Source organism: Ambystoma mexicanum, chromosome 3q, assembly GCF_040938575.1.
Source record: "Ambystoma mexicanum isolate Mex_15411 chromosome 3q, UKY_AmexF1_1, whole genome shotgun sequence".
In the NCBI taxonomy this organism is placed as follows: Eukaryota; Metazoa; Chordata; class Amphibia; order Caudata; family Ambystomatidae; genus Ambystoma; species Ambystoma mexicanum.
In genome coordinates this window covers 913856243-913877678 of record NC_090926.1, presented here as the reverse complement: position 1 = coordinate 913877678, position 21436 = coordinate 913856243, and the positions used below count along the sequence as shown (strand labels likewise).

At 45.2% G+C, this 21436-nt stretch overlaps 1 protein-coding gene across 1 annotated transcript in view; it reads right to left on the bottom strand.

Moving 5' to 3' along the window:
* Positions 1-9394: 9394 nt before the first annotated feature.
* The window catches only part of GNA13 (G protein subunit alpha 13), a 273931-nt gene continuing 261889 nt past the window's right edge, over positions 9395-21436 (bottom strand). The window contains exon 4 of the mRNA XM_069655057.1: positions 9395-11196. Within this exon, the coding sequence (XP_069511158.1) occupies positions 10624-11196 (573 nt within the window). The 3' untranslated portion in view covers positions 9395-10623. The remainder of the gene's footprint in view (positions 11197-21436) is intronic.

Here is a 21436-nt window from a genome sequence, read left to right as displayed (position 1 = left end):
AGTTGACAACATGCACCCATCTAACACATCTTTATAATGTTAAGGCGAGAAGATTTATATTGCAGGTACTGTTAGAACATCTCCCTATTATGTCAAGGATAGGGGCATAGAAGTAGATCCCATAAAAGGAACGCTTATGCCGTATCTGCAATAAAGTAGAAACTCCTACACATTTATTAACCAACTGCTGCAAATTAAATTAACTATGTGAAAGGTCATTATAATCTCTCCATAAAAGGGACATTTGTGGATGTGATCCAAATGTTCAACATACTTCACAACATGCTACAAACCTCAAATTTGGCATGTGGGTAGGTTCCATGGTGTAGACAATTGAACAAGAACAAAATACCCCCTTTTTGGATTTTCCTTTTTTCCAAAGGTCTGCAATGCTTACGGCCCTTTGCGTTGTAGTTCTACACTCATTGTTCTTAAAGTTCAGGAGTTCATGAATACTTCACCAGTTCATTGTTCCTAAATGTTCCACACCATCAGCATCACTCACTTTTGAAGTCATGCGGGTGACAAAACAGTGCTTTTGTAGGGTGACAGAAAACCATGCATGTCTTCAATAGTGTCCACGATGACGTTGTCCATCATCGTGGCAAATCTAATAATTACAGAAACATTTCCCATGGAAGTTAATGCATGTATGCCATCTCACCAGTACAAAGCTTACAAACTTCAGCCCTACATGTACGGCACATATGTTAAGGTTGCTTTTTCTTCAGCTGTAGATCGGGACACCTATAATGTTGCTGCACAATCTCAATGGTCCAACTCAAGGACGCTGGAACAGAATTACGGGATTCTTGCTTTCCGCATAGTCGGCTTTGTGTGGCTTGCTCCAGAGTTGGAAACAATTTGTTCACACTAACTCCTACAGGAAAGGCTTTCAATATTGTCTACCAAAGCAGCATTGGTTTAGTTCATTAAATACACTTCAAACTAGGACTGAAGTAGGATTTACTGTGCAAAGTTATTACAAGTTGTAAAGTACAATTTAGAAACAAACCTGGAGCCCATTGTATTCTGTAAACATTACGATTTTAAATTTTACTTTGTATCACATCTGGCTGGAAATTGAGAAACGCTTGGAATAAGTATGACATTTTAATTTTAAGAGTATTTTCAGGATGTTTTAGATGAACAAGTTACTTTCTTACCTAGTAAAGTTCTTTCGATGGGATGTTCGGCGATGAATTCCGCATTTATGACAGGTAATCACCACAGCTGTGCTGCTTTCGAAAAATATTCAGCGCCTGCGTCGATTATGTCGATACGCTGTCCGAGGGCCTCTGTCAAGCTGACGTCACCGGATATTATAAGTAGGACGCACGACGCCTGTAGCCTCAGTTGTAGTTTTTTCCCCCAGAACGTGTGGCACCAATCTTCTGCCAGTATGACTACAGAAAGCCTTGCAGAAACAGAAACTGCCATCGCATAAGAAATTCTGTGGAGGGGCAGGCTGGGAGGGTACGATGTGGAATACTTCGTCGGAATATCCCCTTCGAAAGAACGTTACCACTTAAGAAAGTAACTTGTTCTTCGAAGGGATTGGTTCCTCCGACGTATTCCACATCTATGACAGAGTCCCAAAGCAGTACCAAAGTAAGGCGGTGGGAAAATTGCCCAATTAAATTGCAGAATAGAGGACCGCCTTGCCAAAGGCCAAAACTTGCCCATGGATAGAATCCAGAGAGTAGTGTTTTACAAAAGTATGTACAGAGGCCCATGTGGCTGCTTCATAAATGTTACGAATGGGAACACCACTCTGCAGGGCAGTAGAGGCAGCCACACCCCTAGTAGAATGGGCCCGTAAGCCTACCGGAGGGTCCTTGCCCGCCAAGCAGTAACTTTCAGGAATTGTCAAGATAATCCATCTAGACAAAGTCTGTTTACTAACAGCTTGTCCCAAACGCCTTCCAGCGTATCCTACAAAGAGCATATTGTCCACTGTGACCCGGAACATGCGCGAGATGTAGAAACATAAAGCTCTCCTACGATCCAAACTGTGGATCCTCTCCTCTTCCTTACCAGGATGCGGAGGAGGATAGAACGCTGGAAATATGACCTTCTGGCTTAAATGAAATTCAGACAACTTTCGGAAGAAAAGGACAACCCTGTCCTTATGGAACACTGAAGGGTGGCTTAACGGAAAGTGCCTGCAACTCGCTCTGCGAGCAGAAGTGACCGCACCCAAAAATACAGTTTTCAAAGTCAGTCTCAAATGACAAGAATGTAAAGGCTCAAACGGAGCTCCCATTAGGAATTTTAAAACCAGGTTCAAATCCCAACCAGGCACCTGGAAAGGTGACGGTGGGAACACATTAGTGAGCCCTTTCAGAAACTGAGAACTCAAAAGGAATTTTAAAATAAGACCACTCCTCACAAGCGCTTAAATATGGACAGCGCCACCAGGTAACCTTGAATGGTACCCACTTGCAGGCCCTTGTGGGCTAACGAAAGCAAAAAAAGATAGAACCACAGAAATGGCACATGAAAAAGGATCCACATTCTTAACCCTGCACCAGTCGCAGAACTTCCTCCAACGGCAACGGTACAGGGACTTTGTTGCAGGCCTTCTGGCCGAAAGCAACACCTCCGTCCCAATCCTTCTACCTCAACCTTTCAGAAGCCAAGCATGAAGGTTGAGGGACTTGACCTCTGGATGGAGAACCTGACCACCCCCCACCCCCTCGCGTGAGAGCAAGACGGCGTGGAGGGCAGATGGACATGTCGAGAAGGTCTGGGTTCTCCTGGCCCATGCCGGAGCAATACAGGATCATTCGGGAACCAAACCTCTGCAGCACTTGTGGAATGACGGGGACTGGAGGAAACTCGTACATCAGTGTGAAGGGCCACTCCACTACGAACGCGTCCCCTAAGGCCCCTCTTGGAGGAAATTCCTGCAAGCAGAATCTTTCTTACTTCCGGTTCACACTGGTGGCGAAAAGATCAACTTGTGGGGTCCACCAAAGGGGAAAGATCTCCAGGAGAACCTCCTGAGCCAGCTCCCACTCGTGAGAGACTGTGCTCTGCCTGCTCAGAGCGTCCAGCGCCACGTTTGTGCCTCCAGCCAGATGAACTTCCGAGATCGAAATTTCCTGCTGGATGGCCCAGAACCAGAGCTGCATCGCCTCTCTGCACAGAGGGAGAGACCCTGACCCTCCCGTTTTGTTGAGGTAGTGCATGGCCACTGTATTGTCTGTCAGAATCGGGACATTCTTCCCCCGCACAGACTACAGAAAAGCCTTCAGGGCTAGCCTGACGGCCCTCAGCGCCAACAGATTGATATGGAGTCTGGACTCTGACGGAGACCAACCGTTGACTCAACTCGTTGGCATGAGCTCCCCATCCTGTGAGGGATGCGTCCGTCACGATCGTCACCTCCGGCCAGGGTAGCCAAAATGGAACCCCCCCCCCCATCAGATTGCCTTCGACAGCCCACCACGGAAGATCCTGGGCAACTGAGGGCAGCACCTCAACGGGCCCGAAATCCTGCCGGAGGACTGGGACCACTGCATCTTAAGAGCCCACTGCAGAGATCTCATCCGCAACCTGGCCTCTAGCACCAGAAGAATGCACGATGCCGAACAACCTCAAGAACTCGAACGCCGGGAGACACTGGGCATGTTGAAACTTGTTCACCATCTGCAGAATATGAGGCCTCACCTGGGGAGGAAAACAGTCCCAGGGATGTGTCGAGCACTGCTCCGATGTACTGGAGTCGCTGGGTAGGTGTCAAGTGGGACTTCTTTAAGTTGAGGGAGAAGCCCAGCCTGTGAAGGGAGTAGCAGGTGACAGATGATCCAGTACTTTGGGAGAGCGCGCCATGCTCAACCAATCGTCCAGGTAGCGGTAGACGTGAATCCCCTTTCCTGAGATGCGCTGCCAGCACCATGAGCTTGGTGAAGACCCTTGGGGCGGAGGTCAATCTGAACGGCAGGACCCGAAACTGAAAGTGTGAGTCGCCAACCGCGAACCTCAGGTACTTCTTGTGCTTGGGATGAATCGGCACATGAAAGTAAGCGTCCTTAAGGTCGAGAGACACCAACCAGTCCTGAAGTTGAAGGGCCCGGAGGACGAGAGAGAGTAACCATCTTGAACTTGTCCTTCCTGAAGAGCTTGTTCAAACCATGCAAGTCCATGATGGGTCTCAATCCCCAGTCTTTTTTTGGGGTTCAAAAAATATGGGGAATACCACTCCTTGTTCCTCTCCGCTACAGGCACCAGTTCTATGGCACCCTTTCTCCAGCAGGGATTTGATTTCCTGCACAAGGAGCGGATCTGGACTCTTCAAAGAGATTCCCTGGTGGATTGTCATGAGGCCTCTGACGGAAAGGAAGACAGTAGCCGTGGGCTATGATCTCCAGAACCCACACATCTGAAGTAATGGCACATCATTCTACAAGATGCTGTGCAAGCCTTCCCCCCAAAAGCTTCTTCTGCTCCCGCAAGGCTTTCGACGTTAACAACTGGCAATCATCACAGTCATCGGTGGTGTGGTCCTCGCCTAGGCACCAGAGGCAGACGTCGTGCGGGTCCGTAAGTGACATCTTGGAACCGCAGTGCCAACACTTCTTGAATCCCGACCGCGGGGTAGAAGACGAAGACATGATATCTTCACAAACACCAAGTTCGAAGAAGCGATAGAAGTAACAGAAGAAACGAGGCGCGCTGAGATCTCCGTAGCGAACACGTTTGCGGAAAAAACTGAACTGAGGCTACGGGCGTCAGGCATCCTACTTGAGGCCCTCTAGGACAGCGTATGGACGTAGAAAATCTTGCGAAGCAGCACAGCTGTGGTGATTACCTGTCAGATGTGGAATACGTTGGAGGAACCAATCCCTTCGAAATTAAATGGTTATGTAATTTTCAATAGTCTTTTTAGGTATTGTATTATTGAAGTAGATGAATTAGTACTATGTGAAGTGTGATGTGTTGATTCAAATGTATGATAACGTAAGCAATGTAAATTGTATTTTTGTTATTGTGTTAAAAGGTTTAACCAAAAGAGACAACTAAAAAAAAAAAAAAGTACTAAGTTGGATAAGGCTTCCCATTACCTGTTTGCAAAAAGGCATGAAAGCAAATTCTCCTGCGAGTCCTTCTGCACCTTCAGCTCACCGCTTTCCTTCAGCTTATTGAAGTTTCCTCAGATATTAATCTTGACAGCATACAAACAATCCTAATTTCATAGAAGAATCACACGGACAACACTATTTTGGGAGTAAATCATATGCCAATGTAAAACAGGCATATGGGTTTATTAAAAGGTCAGTACACATTTTTACAAGGCAAATATTAATAGGTTGAAGGGTAAAACCATTACACAATATGTACAGAACAATGTACAGCAGAAAGTAAAAAACAAGGTTTTACTTATTCCGTAATTTGAAGCGATTTTGGAAAAAGACTACTTGTTTAACCAACTCCTCCCAATGCTTCTTCACCTTTTGAGGAATAATTTATTTTCAATCAAACTAATGTTTGACCAAGAATGTACAAAATACAAAGGATGATCTGTCATTGGAAGGTTACACATGTTACAATGCCATGGCAAACTAGGTCAAACAGTTGTATACAAAGCAGGATTTTTTTAAAGATATATCTATGAGGTCATTACAAAATATATACTTTTTAAAAAATGTTAAGGCTTCATTTAAGTTCACAACTGTAGTACTGTGGTAAGCAGAATAAAAATAAGGAACCCAAGTTTTCCAGAAACAAGGCACCGCTTTCTAAATGGCACACGAGAAAAATGTTTCCCCAGTCACCAAAAGTAGCAGCACTGCATATGTTCCTCAAACAAGTTAACTTCCATTGTACCCACCCAGCTTACCCACTATCTGGCTTGCATTTATGTTTTAGCTCTATTTCTATGGAAGAGAAACCATCGACCACAGGGTTCTCCAACCCTTGGCTCTCCAGATGTTTTGTACTGCAACTCCCATCTGCCCTAACCAGCCCATTCAAAGTTGTAGGCTTAATGGCCTTCAAGTTCAAAATATTTGCAGAGTCAAAGGTTCAAAATCCCACGATTTACCTTGAGTCAACAGCAGAGTTAAGGCTTTGGTGTCTACGATTCCCATGCATGAAATACTTACCATTGAGGGGAAGTAGAAGGCACATACGCAAAACGAAATGGCACTGGCATTTCAGCTGCATGATTTTCAAATGCAGTTGGATCTTGCTGCCACACATTGAAAATGCTACAAGATTATACCAGTGTAGGTGGTGCAACAGACATGATTACTAGACCATGCAACATTGAAAGACGAACATAAATCGATGTGTTCCGAAAGCCAACTTTTCAGTTCGAATACTATTATGAGGGGAGGAATACACCAGAAGCTACACACTACCAAAACATCCTAAAGTTTATTTTTTGTGGTGATCGGGGGTGGTGGAAAAGGGTCCCAAAGCAACACAAAATCTGTCGGAATTCCGCAGCATGATCATGAGTAAGTACCATGTTGAAGGACAAAGGATGCTAATGAAATTTAAATGCACGAGCGAGTGACTTGGTAAAAAGAGCCACATTTACTTATCAACCGCAACAACTTTTCTTTAAACTAGGTCAAAGTATGGCTTTCAAAATTGCAGTAAACCATATAACCTGTACAATAGCCTTCAAGTCTACATACAGCACAGCTAGAAACGGCACAATTCAAAAAAATCCTAACTTTCATCATCTTGGAGAATAGAAGTGAGGCCTACAAATTGTTTATTTGCAAAGAAAAAACGAGTGGCCAAGTACAACACGTTAAGCTGTTTTTGATTCATGCCATACCAACAGCTTAAAAAGGCAATGACCATGCCGGATAAGGATTCATTTCACTAAATTTTACATTTCTTGAACTTAAGCTCAGTTTTTCCACAAGCCGACAAAAGGATCCCAAACAGTCTAGAGAATTGCTACTATGGTAGGATTGTGTGCCTATTAATTTGCAAACCAAGGTTGAAATGTAAAACTGATCTGCTTGACATGAATTACTTTCGTACACCTCCTAAAAGGAACTTTAGGCGACATGTACATGAGAGAAGCAGAGCCATTCAAAAGCTGGAGAAAAAATAAAAGGTGTGCACAACTGACTTGGCACTATGGTTGTTTTGGTAAATATGCATAGGAACTGGTTATATTCAGAATCTACATGTTCAAGTAAAGGAGAAGTGTGTTAAGAGCATCAAAATAAATACTGGATACTATTTGAGCCGGGCAACTTATTTTGGCAAAAGGCCTTTCGGGTGGCAAACATTTGGCAAAGCCAGAAAACACAAAAAATCATGCAAATACATGCATACAAAAGAATTACAAAAAAACCTTAGTGCTATGTGCTTTTAAGAATATACAATTTCACATTATATTTAAATATATGGTGAAAACTAGGGAATTGTGCCGCATGTCAAGGTTTTCAGTGCTATAAAACATAGCTAATCACCTTGTAAAACACGCAGCCAATACAACTTGTTAAGTTTACTTAAATAAAGAAGGTTCAATGGCACAGGTAATCCAGAACAGCTACCAGCATGGGCGGTGAATCAGGTTGGCAACCTTCACAGAGCAAGCTTTCCAAAGTAGACCATAGGCACTAAATGCTCAGAGAAAGTTACACACGAAAGTGAGTGGTTGATGGACAAGGCTTAGAAATTAAGTTTCTGGATTTAAAGCCAGATCTACAAGATGTTAAAGAAAAAGGCATCGGCTGGGGCCCTACCGACAATTCAATACTGGAAAAGCAATTTAGATGAATAGTTTGATGCTTTCTATTGCATAAAGTGAGCTGCGCATTTGGGAAGCCAGGGGATGCATTGATCAAAATGTATGCAAGTGATCTGCGCACATCCAGTGATCTGGAGAGCAAATTGGTTTCAATGTACATAGTCATTGCTGCACAAGCCCAAGGCACAACTCTGCAATAGGAATGATAACCCCACCCCCCATTGGACTCTGCACTGGAAAAAATGCCCTCCAGGTATTTCCCCGACAATAGTTCAACTAAATAATGGGGCATAAAGGCCACCAGTGTCAACTAACACTTTCCAACACAGACCAAGTGTCCCAAACACCCATGGCATAATTTACCACTGAGTTTGGAATCAGTGTGCACAAAGCAATACATTAACTACAATAGACCACATTTGCATTTACATTATTTTGCTGGCTCAAGCCTGGAAAGGACAGATAATGTACCTGTTTTAATCCTTCACTAACGTCATTGCAACTCATCCAAAAGGGAATGAAAAGACTTGCAGCCCTAGGAAAGTGGATATTGGTAGTTCTAGCAATCTGGCACAAGCTAACCATGCTTTCCACAAACCTAGCTTCAGTGAAAAACCTTCCATGCACCTAGGACTGTGCTTAAATATTACCTCCAAAAATCGTCCGCAATATAATTGTTTTGACACCAAATAAAAAAGCACCAATGCCTTTAGCCATTCACTGATTGGAGTGTGTATGCGTGTACACTAAAAGCACACTAAATACTGTTCGGTACCAAGATTCATGCACAGTTGACTTACTTTGGAATACAATAAACCTGGTTTACGGGGATTTACAGTAGTAAATAAATTCCTGGGTTAAGTAACCTTCAACATTTCAAAAACCTAGAAAAAGGCCCCAATAAACCCAAAACTCAGTTGCACATGCACAATAGTAAGAAACCATTAATATCCTACATACAAAAATAAAAATACCTGAGATCACAAAATTAGCTACCGTCATGGACAGTTAAAGGGCTATGAGAGTTATTTGTGCCTATACAAAAGCTATGCAGAGCTTGAATAGAGACAGTCAAGTAGTGAGAAGGATAGTATACCTTGCGAAGAACCTCTCCGCATTGCGAAAAATTAGAAATTGGAAGAACGATCGTGAATACATTTGGGTGGGGGGACAAGATTCACCTAAGCATTAAAAAGAGGCATCATCTACCAGTTTTCATTAACAATTAGAACAGTTTAGAAACTCACTGGAGTTGCTCTCTGAAATAAAGGATACACAGAATTTCCGTCCTCTACCCACAGCGCAAACAAGTACATATTTTCTCCAAACAGGTCACCTTACATCGCCTTCCCCAATGCTATAAAAAGTAGCTGTGCAGATTAAATTCTCAACTACCGTTCGGACTTTACCATGAATGAAATGCGATGTTTATGCCATACAGGGAGGGGGAGATTTTGGGCAGAGAAATAATTGCAAAACACTGCTCCCGCCATTATCTGCTATTTCAGTACAATGGAACAATCAAATTATTGAAATCTTATTTTCAAAACAATTCATTAAGCAACCATCTCATTTACACACAGACATGGGTCCGACATGCCTTTTGCACGGTTACCAATTTCAACAAATCATTTAACCAGGCACACTGGAAACTATGGAGCATCTGGCTTGCAAAAGGTAAAAATGTAATTTATTTGCAAGAGGGATGTGTGAGCACTGATCAAATGGTGTAGGCAGACAAAAGATTAACAGAAAAAATTGACAGCTTCTTGTAAGTTTAAAACAAAAAGGGACTTGGTTTAGAAATCATAGCAATGTTTATGGTATATAAAAAAACTATTTTGGCAAATGCATTTTAACATCTATTTTAATAAAAGATGTTCAACACCAATCGAGTTTGTAAAGACAACTCAACAATATTGCCTCAACATTATCAATGAACAACCAAAATATCGGAAGGATTATTGCTCCCCAAAATCTCCACTGAGAGCAAGATAAGGCAACGATTTGGTAGACCAAACATTTGAATGAAAGTATAAACTGAATATGCCTTCCTTCAGAAATGACACTGTGCATCAACGAATGCTTGTACGACTTCTAGTGGAAGACTGTTCACCAAAATGGTAATGTGGCAATTTTAGAAAAGTGCATGGCAAAACATTTTACTCAAAACTATTAGATTAAAAAACTTGCAATTTCGTTTCCCTTAACATACTGACATAGTGGCTCTTCATTGTACAGCTACGAGTTTTCATTTATGCCATCGTACCAGTTTGTGAACACCCCAGTCATAAGCATGCATTCAAAAATGCACATACGTAAACTTTAAAATACCGCTTAAGAACACGAATTAAAATCCACACTTTAAAAAAAAAAAGAAACATTGATTTTCCATACAGATTTGAGCTAAACATCCGTTGTCTCCAATAAACCCAGGGCCAAATCTGGGGCAAACATTGAATAACATTGGTGCATAATTTTCTGTAGAAATTTCTTGTAACCTTTATCATTTACTCATGATCAATACAATTCCAAAAGATTCCAACTTGAGAAAGGGATCTCTCCTTCAGAAGTCGTGCTGGCTTGCCTCTTTACCAAGTTCTCCTTTAAAATAAAAAACACTTCAGCGAGATGGGTGGAAAAAGAAAAAAATCATGGTAGCCAAGTGGCAACATTCAACTACCCGTGCCTGCCGAAAAGAGGCACGTACAACTTGGTTTCATCTTTAAGCTACAGTGGCTGCGCAGTTCAAAACAAAATCGCAACATTTTTGTCTGCAGCGGTACAGCCACCAATCAAAAGTCTTGTTGAGCAAGAATGGACTCCCTTTGTAAACTGTTGAAACAAAATTTTAAACTGAACACAAAGGGTGATCAAAGAAAGTCTTGTTGTGCACATCATTGCAGCATAAGTTGCTTGAGGTTGTCATGAAGGATTGTATCCTTGACATCACGGAAAACCAATCGAATGTTTTCGGTATTAATAGCAGTGGTGAAGTGGTGATATAGGGGCTTCTGTTGTTGGTCCCGGCGTTGATTACGGAAGCAATCAACCAGGAATTTTTGGACATCTGTTAGATTGATGGGGTCTCCTTCAAACTCTGGAAAGTAGTCCTTGATGCTCACAAGTTTTACTTTTTGCTCAAGCAAGTCTGTCTTGTTGAGAAAAAGGATAATTGAGACATTGCTGAAAACCCTGTTGTTGACAATTGTTTCAAAAATGTTTAGTGATTCAGTAAGACGATTTGTTGCACGGTCCTCCATCAGCACCTGATCATATTCACTTGAGGATACCAGGAAAAGTATAGATGTAACGCTGTCGAAACACTCAAACCAACGTTTCCTTTCCGACCTTTGCCCTCCTACGTCAACCATCTTAAAAGGAACATTTTTTATTTCAAAGTCGTACTCATGAATTCCTTTTGTCGGCCTCCTTGCCAATAGAATGTCTTGCTGAGATGGTAGATAGTCCTAGAAAATAAGAAAAAAGAAAATGAGAAAAAACAATTCAGTACTGTCAATCCATTACTATTTTGCCAACAGAGGATGAAACAGCAAACAAAATCTACTGTACTATTCATTCATATTTGGCAACTCAATGTCTAGATGAAGAAAAAGCAAACCAGTGCAAAATTATACCAGTACAATCCATACTGACGAAATGCATATCTTCTACAAGGTACATTCTGTGCTTCACAACGCTTTGGATTAAGGCGCTATATAAATAACAGAATATAGTGGATATTTTTCATAACAATTTGCCATATTTAAAGTTAGATAGCAGTTTAAGTCCCCCATTTACATCCGGTTTTGCCTCTTATTGTGCATTCCTGTCTAGTAGGAGACCGGGTTCTATGTGGACGGTAACCTTGCTGTCCAATTAACAGCCAAGAAGTCAAGGCAAAACTAGCAGTGTACTAGATGGGTAATTAGCGTAAATACCACATCATGCTCCAGAGACAGAAAATATCAACCTGTAAGCAATGATGGATGTGCTTTTGCAGTTTGCTGTGCATATGAAACGTTCTTGAAAATGGGCCATATATGTTGTGAGGGCCAAGTGTTTGAGGAATTGACACAGTGGATCGGTATCCAAGACAAATGTCTCAAATTCACAAGCCACACATTCTGGAACCGACTAGCTGAAGGATGGGAGCAAACGTGCAGTTCTGCCCATCTTGCAATGGTTGGCTTGTTTGGCCAGACCCCTTTATTTTGGATTAGGATAATTGGTTCTTCATCTGAAAGACTCCTAGCTTGTCAAAAGAGGACATTGGAATCTCCATGTTGGAGTGAGGATACAGTGGGTAAACAAACTTCCATAAATGTCTCACTAGCAAAGATATTTATTGGGAAGGAGGCTTGCTTTGTTAAGTTATAGTTACTCTAATCATCTTGAAGACTGCTCCTTAATGGGGTATGGCTGAAGCCGGTCCTTTAATACCACACTTCAATGATCGGCGCGGCAATAAGAAAAGATGAAAAGTAAATTGGAGCAGGTAAACCTTGAATGAATAACCATATTGGCATTCCAGCCTTTTTTTAGGGCGATGCAAGGGGAAATGCCTTCCAGAAGACACTGCCCTTGCTTCTTCAGCTGCTCCTGCAAAAAATACTGGGAAACAATTTGTAGAGGACTATGTTCCAAGCAAGCGTAAAGTAACAAACCCAGACAAATAATTCAGCTTCTGTGTTTTCCTGTAAAAGATGCTCCAAAAGCATACAAGGGAACTAGAACATGCGGTCTGAGCCCCAAAGTAGGGAATAGTGTCTTACCTGTAACTCCATTTCTCCAGCATTGGTATCTTTCATGGATTCACATGCTTAGAATATTCCCCGTCGTCAGGCTGGGAATCCCCGGTACATTATATAGACCCTTTCCCGTAGGAAAACTTTTGACGCTTATGCGTCCTATCCACCTCGTTTTGTATCATGCGTGCCCGCGCCGTCAGGACGCCATGATATAAATACAGGGCCCGCCCCCGCGCTCCCTCAGATTTCGGCCCCCAAAGTAGTGGGGGAACCGGTTTGCATGTCCAGGGGAGGCAGGGGGGCGCATGTGAATCCATGAAAGATACCAATGCTGGAGAAATGGAGTTACAGGTAAGAAACTATTCCCTTCTCCAGCATTGGATCTTTCATGGATTCACATGCTTAGAATAGATTACATAGCAGTACCATCCCTAGAAGATGAGGCGTGCATGCAAACCCGCATACTTCTCACAATGACCGTTCCCTATGGTCGTGTACACATCATTAATCATTAGCATAGAAAAACAGACAATATTGAAACACAATTGCAACAGGATATAACCCCTCAGCCGGGGCTTACCTTATTGGAATAGGTGTCGAAGCACCGCCTGTCCCATCCGGGTATCTTCAGCATGTTGTTGCGACAGGCAGTAATGGCGGGTAAAGGTGTGTGTAGCCGCCCAGGTAGCCGCCATGCAGATGTCCCCCAGCGGGACTCCAGACCACAGCGCCGTCGACGATGCCGCCGCTCTAGTTGAATGAGCTCTTGGCCGTCGTAGAAGAGGCTTCCCTGCCTTGGAATGGCAGTACGAAATGGTAGATGACACCCATCTGGACAGTCCTTGCTTTGAAATGGCCTTGCCTTTAGCACCCAACCCATAGGCCACGAACAACTGCCTCGTTTCTCTGAAAGGTTGCGTGCGATGAAGATAGAACTTGAGAGCCCTTTTTACATCCAGTGTGTGTAACGTACGCTCCACTCCCGAGCATGGTTCTGGAAAAAACGTAGGTAAGACAATAGAGGAGTGTTTATGGAACACTGACAGAGTTTTCGGTATGAACTGTGGGTTAGTGGCTAGGACCACCTTGTTCTTGAAAAAACCTAAGTACAGTGGGTCTACCATTAGAGCTTGGATGTCTGAAATACGTCGGGCTGAAGTGATGGCGACCAGGAAGGCCAATTTCCACGACAAAAACTTTAGAGATGATGATATTGGTTCAAAGGGAGGTTTCATAAGAGACGCTAACACCAGATTGAGGCTCCACGCCGGAGGAAATTTCTTCTCTGGAGGAAAACTCCGAAACAGGCCCTTAAGGAAGTGCTTAATCAGGCAGTCGCTGAATAATGGTGTGGAATGTCGTTGACGTGTAAACCTGGAAATGGCGGCCAGGTGTACTTTTATCGACGAGACCGATAGGCCCTTTTGAGCTAAGAACAGCAAGTATGGAAGGAGCTGTTCCGGCTTGATCGACTGCGGAACCAAACCTGGTTGATCCGAGCACCACTGACAGAACTTCCTCCATTTGTACGAGTATGAGGTGTTTGTGGAAGGTGCTCTTGCCGCTTGCAGAATACGCCGACATTCCTCCGGAATCGTTAGCTGACCAAATTCAGCGAAGTCAGGAGCCAGGCCGTCAATTTGAGGCTGTCCGGGTCGTGATGCCAAACAACCCCCTCCTGTCGAGACAGAAGGTTGGGGGGTCCTCTGGAACCTCATCGGTTCCGCCGCTGCTAGGTGCAGTAGGTCTGAAAACCACACCTGTCTGGCCCAGTACGGGGCCACCAGAATCACCCGACATGGGTACTTGAGGATCCATTGCAACGTCCTCCGGATAAGGGGAAATGGAGGGAATGCGTACAGGAATTTGTTCGTCCATGGAAAGGAGAACGCATCCCCCAGAGAGCCCTGCTGAGGCCATCTGCTTGCATACTGCAGGCATTTCCTGTTGTCCCTCGTCGCGAACAGATCGATGGAGGGATGTCCCCACTTCTTGAATACGTGTTGTATTTGCTGGTGGTTCAGCACCCATTCGTGAACATCGTTCAGTTCTCTGCTGAGGGCATCGGCCTCCACATTTCTCACGCCTGGCAGGTGGAACGCCAAGATTTGTATGTTGTGTTGCAGTGCCCAATGCCAGATTTTTTGTGCCTCCGTCGACAGGGACCTGGACCGTGTCCCTCCTTGCTTCCTCAAGTAAAACATTGTAGTTGTGTTGTCCGTCATGACACGCACCACCGAGTTCCTCAACTGAGGAAGGAATGATTTTAGAGCCCATCGCACTGCTCTCAGTTCCAGCAGGTTGATATGCAGGGAGGATTCTTGTAACGACCACCGGCCTTGTACCTGCAACGTATCCAGATGAGCTCCCCATCCGCTCAACGATGCATCCGTCACCACCGTCTTCTGGAACTCCGGTTCCACCAGAGGCATTCCTTTCGTTAGATGAGAAGACGCTTTCCACCAGCAGAGTGCTTGTACTAGTTGCTCGTCGACGACCAGTCTGTCGGACCAGCGACCTTGACTCTGCGCCCAACGGTCCGCTAGAAATTCCTGGCAAGGCCTCATAAACAGATGGCAGTTGTTTATCAACGGAATGCAGGATGACATAGTTCCTAGCAGGGACATGTATCTGCGCACCGATACCCTGGTACCGCATTGCCATTCCGACGCCTTGCTTTGTAATTTCTGTACCCTCTCGCTGGATGGTCTCACAAGGTTTGTTTGCGTATGAAACTCCGCTCCTAGAAAAACCAAAGTCCTTGAAGGCTCTAAGGAGGATTTGCTGAAGTTTATCGAGAAGCCCAGTTTCTGTAAGAGGGACAACGTGGCCCCCAGACTGTTCCGTGTTTGTTCCGTGGACGAACCTCTGACCAGCCAGTCGTCTAGATAGGGATAGACGTGGTGACCTTCCTTTCTTAAATGGGCCGCTATAGGGGCCAGACACTTGGTGAACGTCCTGGGGGAGGACTTGAGACCGAACGGGAGGACCTTGAACTGGAAATGCTTTCGTCCGACGACGAACCTTAAATATCTCCTGTGTCGTGGACGTATTGGGATGTGAAAATAAGCGTCTTGAAGGTCCAGCGACGACAGGTAATCCTTGGGTTGCACCGACCTGATAACCTCCTGGAGCTTTAGCATTTTGAATTTTACGCTCTTTAGCCATTTGTTGAGTACCCTCAGGTCGAGAATGGGCCTCCATTTTCCATTTGGCTTCTTGACAACGAAGAACCAGGAATAAACTCCGTTTCCTTACTGTGCCACAGGAACCTTTTCTACCGCTCCATTTTTTAGCATAAGCTCCACCTCTTGTCGTAGGACCCGAAGGTGGGGCTGGGCCAAAAACACCGGCGGAAGACGTGGAGGTTTGTCTTTGAATTGTAGCGCATGACCCATGCGAATCGTGTCCAGGACCCATCGATCTGTGGTGATGCATTTCCATTGGTCGATATGATGAGAGACTCGCCCCCCCAGGACGTTCCGAAGGCCATCATTGGTTGCCGGTTTGCTTGCCCTTCGTCGAAGAGGAACCCGAGCCACGTCTTCTGGAGGCTTGATAATCTCTACCTCTTCGTGCCGACTGGGATGCACGTCTGAAACCTTGTGAAGAGTACGAGGACCTGTTAAATCCACGGTCCCTAGAGGCTCCAAAGCGGGAGTTTCCAGAAGCACCCCTGAATGGGCGAAAGGAGCGAAAATTTCTACCTGTCTGGTGGGCTCCCAGAGACCTAGCAGTATCCGTGTCTTCCTTCATCCCCTTCAAGGCTTCATCTACCTTTTCTCCGAACAGATGTTCTCCTTCACATGGCATGTCAAGGACTTTGTATTGGACTTTGGGACGGAAAGTAGTACATTTGAGCCACGCTTGTCGACGAAGCACTACGCCATGATTGATCTGTTTGAAACCAGACTCTGCTAGATCAACTGCAATATTAATTGCATGGTTCGAAGCCTCCTCGCCATCTCGTACAAGTAACATGGCTGCTTTTCGGTGTTCTTCTGGCAGATGTTCTAGGATAGGGGCTAGTTTGTGCCACATTTCTCTATCGTATCTTGATACGATAGCCAAAGAATTGGCTGCCCTTACCGTCGTCGCGCCAACTGAGCACCTTTTTTCCAAAGGCGTCCTGCCTTCTGGCCTCGCTTTCTGGTGGGGTCGAACATTTTTGCTGTACTCTAGCCTTCCTAGCCGCTGCCGCCGACACCACGGAGTCTGACAGAGGTTGTGCCGTTAGACATTTTGGAGTTGACTCCGGAGCTTTAAACTTTTTCTCAATACGCCCCTTGATAGCCGGCTCCGAAAACGGATGGCGCATCGTCTTGAGGCCTTCTTGCCACACGTGGTCCAGAATTGGGATGGCAAAAACCGATTTCCTCCTTTGACCCATATGATCAAAGAGAAAACAGTCTTTCTTTTGTTCCTCAGGAATCAAGCCGAACTCGGAACACGCCTTTCCCCATCATGGCGTGGAAGCCTCCCACATCATCCGGAGGAGACGGTTGTGCCTGGCTTCTCGTAGACTCTACCTCCACATCCGAATTCCATGTTGGGTCTCTCGACGGTGACAGGGAAATATCTGACCCTGAGTCACCCTGGATAGAATCAGACTCCGATAGCTCACCCTCCTCCTGCGCTCGAGGACGATCCTTCACCACCTGGGAGGCCGATGGGCTTTTGGTCGTCGAGCGGGCTGTTTGAGCTTGTTCGTCGACGGAAGGTACAGGAAATAGCGACGATGAGGTCCCAGGTTGAGGGATCTGCGTATCCAGACGCTGTAGGAGCTTCTGCAGCGTATTCAGTACATCCAGAGACAAGACCGTCTGGGGGGTCAGCAACGTCGAGGATAGAGGGACCATACCCCCACTCGCCGTCGTCGAAGTGGAAGGCCGTAAGCCCAAATCCAACGGCTGTAAAACCATGCCACATTCCCCTTCCGCCGACAGCGCTGACAAGGCCGTGTCCGGCTGCAGTAAGACTTCAGGGGGGACCGGGTCGTAGACCTCTGGTTGCCAAGCCATAGACTGAGTCGCCGTCGACGAAGGAATCCCCACCGCTGCAGCCTGAACAGTAATAGGCATCGTCAACGTCACCGGTGTCGACGAGCAAGTAGCCAGCTCCGAGACTTTAGACTTGGAAGCCGATTTCGATGCCGATTTCCCGGCTGAAGAATCCCGACTCATGGAAGACCTATGACGGTCCCCTGAGGAGGATTTTGACGTCGCTTGCCTCACCGTCTTAGATAATGAGGAGGAGGAGGACTTTTTGTGTGATGAGGAAGACCCAGCATGCTTCCCCGTATGCTTGTCATCAGGGAGGTTGTCGACCGGCCGTACCTTCTTCGAGGGAGGTTCCGACTTGCTCCTGGAGGCCGTTGAGCCAACTTCTGATGCCGGATAGGCACCCGCTCCATCGTTAAGCCAGTCGACCAACCTTCTTTTTCTGTCTTTAAGGGTTTTTTGGGAGAAACCCTGGCATATCTCACATGTATCCGCCGTGTGGTGCGGGTGGAGACAGTAGATACAATCCATGTGGGCATCACCTTCATAGACTTTTTTGAGTCCACATGTCGCACAAGGGCGAAATAACGCTTTTCCGGACATAATTCTCCAGAATATAACGTCGCCGAAGCGAAAGAAAAAACAACCTAATTTCCACTAGTAGTAACCACGAGGATCCCACTACTTTGAAAGACGGTTGAAATCTGAGGGAGCGCGGGGGCGGGTCCTGTATTTATATCATGGCGTCCTGACGGCGCGGGCACGCATGATACAAAACGAGGTGGATAGGACGCATAAGCGTTGAAGTTTTCCTACGGGAAAGGGTCTATATAATGTACCGGGGATTCCCAGCCTGACGACGGGGAATATTCTAAGCATGTGAATCCATGAAAGATCCAATGCTGGAGAATGTGTTTTTCTAATTATAGAAAGAATGCAATGGCTACGAAGAACATGTTAGAGAGCTAAAGACCTAAATAAAGGGTTGCAGTTAACTTACTACAAGGCATAAACAGCACCAATTAAAAGTGGCAATAGATGGGAATCTGTGCATTTCATGAGCCTCAAGACAGTTAATCTTGAGTGGTCTGGGGAGAAACCACATTGTGCATCTGCCTGAATCCAGTCCAGGCAAGTCTTATTAGCTAGACAAATACAGGACAAGCCAATTCCCCTGCTGCTCCCGTTCACGGTAATGATCGCTGGGCTGTTAAATTTCAGGGACTGCAATGCAATTCTGCTGGCGACATGCAAAAAATTGTCACTTGAGCTACAAGGAGCACAAGTGGCGGTGTTCCCAGATTATCCTCGCAAAGGGACAAGCAACCTGGATGCAAGAGGCGCCTGGTGACCATTAACATTAAATATGCTCTTTATTAACCAGAAAACTTCAAGAGCCTACATGAGGACAGGGCTACCTTCTTTATTGACCCCCAAACAGGCATGGGATTGAACTGAGTTGTATCAGAGACAGATCACCAGCAACAGAAGAAACAGCCCACCGGAGAGTACCCGCCCCGAAGCCCTTCAGCTGTGACTCTGCCTCTACCAAGTGCACTACTGGGCAAGGACTGAGTAACTAGAGTCATTATCATGGTTTTGGTTATGCCCAAGTGAGTGGGCCCACAGGAATATAGTTTCTCCATAGGGTCTATTGTTAACTTTATGCTACCCGGGGGTAGAACATGTATTGGTAGCACAGAGGCACAGTAGACAGTTTTTTTCCATTGGCTTTTGTCCACCTCATAATGATATAGTTTGTTAGTTGTACATTAGAGTGACAGATACACCAAGTTGTATGGCTGCATGCGGACATGGGAGCTCTATTAAGTGGATGAGGGGAGTTTTTCAATCAGTAATCCATTTTGGCCAAACACTGACTGCATGTGCAAATATTGATTTCCATGTGTTCTCAGCATTTCCATAGAAGTACCAATAATAAAATTGTTCATGTCTGTCTAGGACCGACAAAGGCCCATGTGATGAGCTCAAACCAAGTACGATGCTGCAATTTCTCAACAGGCAGACCAGCCGTTTTCCTTCAGAAAACATCTCGCTGGAAATTGATGTAAATTCTGATTTAAAACCAAATATGCAAGAGCGTTCAATGCGGGATTCGCAAGCGGGTCATGACTGAATCAGAGAAATACACCTTTCGATTTAAAGGCAGTGGTAAGGGATGCTAGAGGGAGTTCTGCTGATCACTGGGTTATTCGAGGGTGAAATTGTCAGGTTAACGTGCATGCCCCACAAGTGTCCAGCATGGATTTGTTTCTGAAAATGCAACGCCAGACAGTCGATTGGTAGGCAGAGATTAGCGTCCTGGACCACGCCAAGGAAAGATTTGCACGGTCAATAACTAGGTTTGCCCATGTACTATGCTGTATGACTGAGCGCTACAGGCTTAGTGGATGTATGGTTGGACTGACCCTGTATAAACAGCGCCATTAGTTTCACTCCCCACTGCCCTGTATTATTTTTCTATGCCCAACAAGGATTCCGCTATGTAGTATCCCTCTTGAGGTATATCTGATCATTCCCAGATGTCCTTACACCAATCATGGACTGACGAAACCAGGGTATTTGTCCCTTCTCCCCAGGGGTGAGCCACCCACTTTGAGGCTAGGGAGGTGAGCCCACTCAGCAAGACCCTCACTAGGGGTCTGGGCAAGTAGGAGCTCACTGGGAAAGACTTACTTCGCAGGGACAAGGACTCCCATGCTGGAATACTTTGCCCACTTATAAAGACTGAAAAAGCAGATACTTTGGTTTTGAATGCTCCTATTTTGAAACCAAACAGTGACACTTCCATCTCTTTGCCTTCAGGTAATGCTTGATGTCGCCTGAGCACCAACGTCAAAAAGCATCAACAGAACCCTCTTAACTGTGATCTTAATGTGGATTTACTGAAAAGTGATGCTCCCTCCAACTCTCTGGCTTCAGGGAATTCTGAATTTCGCCTGAGTGCCATAGTCAAAGGACAACAACCTGTATGTTCGTGAAGACTCGTATGAAACCAAGATTAACTTTAAACCAGAGAGACTCCTACTGAGGGAGGAGAACCGCTATGCCGAGGCGAGCTTGAAGACTCACCGTCCTGGAGGGGCAGAGCAAGCAGGACAGTGGAGCATGTGGCAGTAAAGGAGGGAGAGCAAAACAGTAGCCGAAAGCCTGAAGGTTGGTGTTCTGACTGGAAAGCAGCGGTTGGAGAAAGAGCAGGGACAGCAATCACCACAGCTCATCTGGGAGGGTGACTACGAGCAAGTTGCGGTGGACCAGGAGGATGGTAACAGATGAAGAGTCCAGATCCTTGGAGGAAGCAGAGTTCTCGAGCTTCGCACACATATCCAACCATAGCTACCGAGACGAGTAGCTGCGGGTAAAGCCATCGAGGTTACAGGAGCCTGACAAACCAGACAGCCTACAGTTCCAAGGCATGAATATTGTGAGTTAAGAGCTGAGAAAGCTATCTAGGTTACAGGAGTATGAAGAACACAAGTGTACAAATACCCGATAAAGGGGGAGTGAGAACATCAAGAACATTGTGAGAAAGCGCCAAGATATCAAGGTTACGGGGGACTAAGAAACCAGAAAATCCCTACGAAAGGGCCAATGAGAAAAAGTATTCATATTCTGAATAACGGCTGGGAAGCCATCAAGGTTATGCGAGCATGAGAAATCTGAATATAAAATTAAATGCAAAGTGAAAAGCAAGAAATATGAACATTTTTAAACAAGAAAGGCAAATAAATTGTAAAACGCTGAATAACTATAGTGGACCACAGCCCTACCTACACAAACAATGTGTGATGAGAAAAATCAGCCATCTTAGGGTTGCAGGATCAGACAGTTTAAAGTTTCCAAGCCATCTTGGAGGATTAGAATTATTTGCATCAAGGAACAGTTTTCTCTAGGGTCCAAGAAGAGGTTGGAACCTTTAATTTTTGTAGAGGGGATGG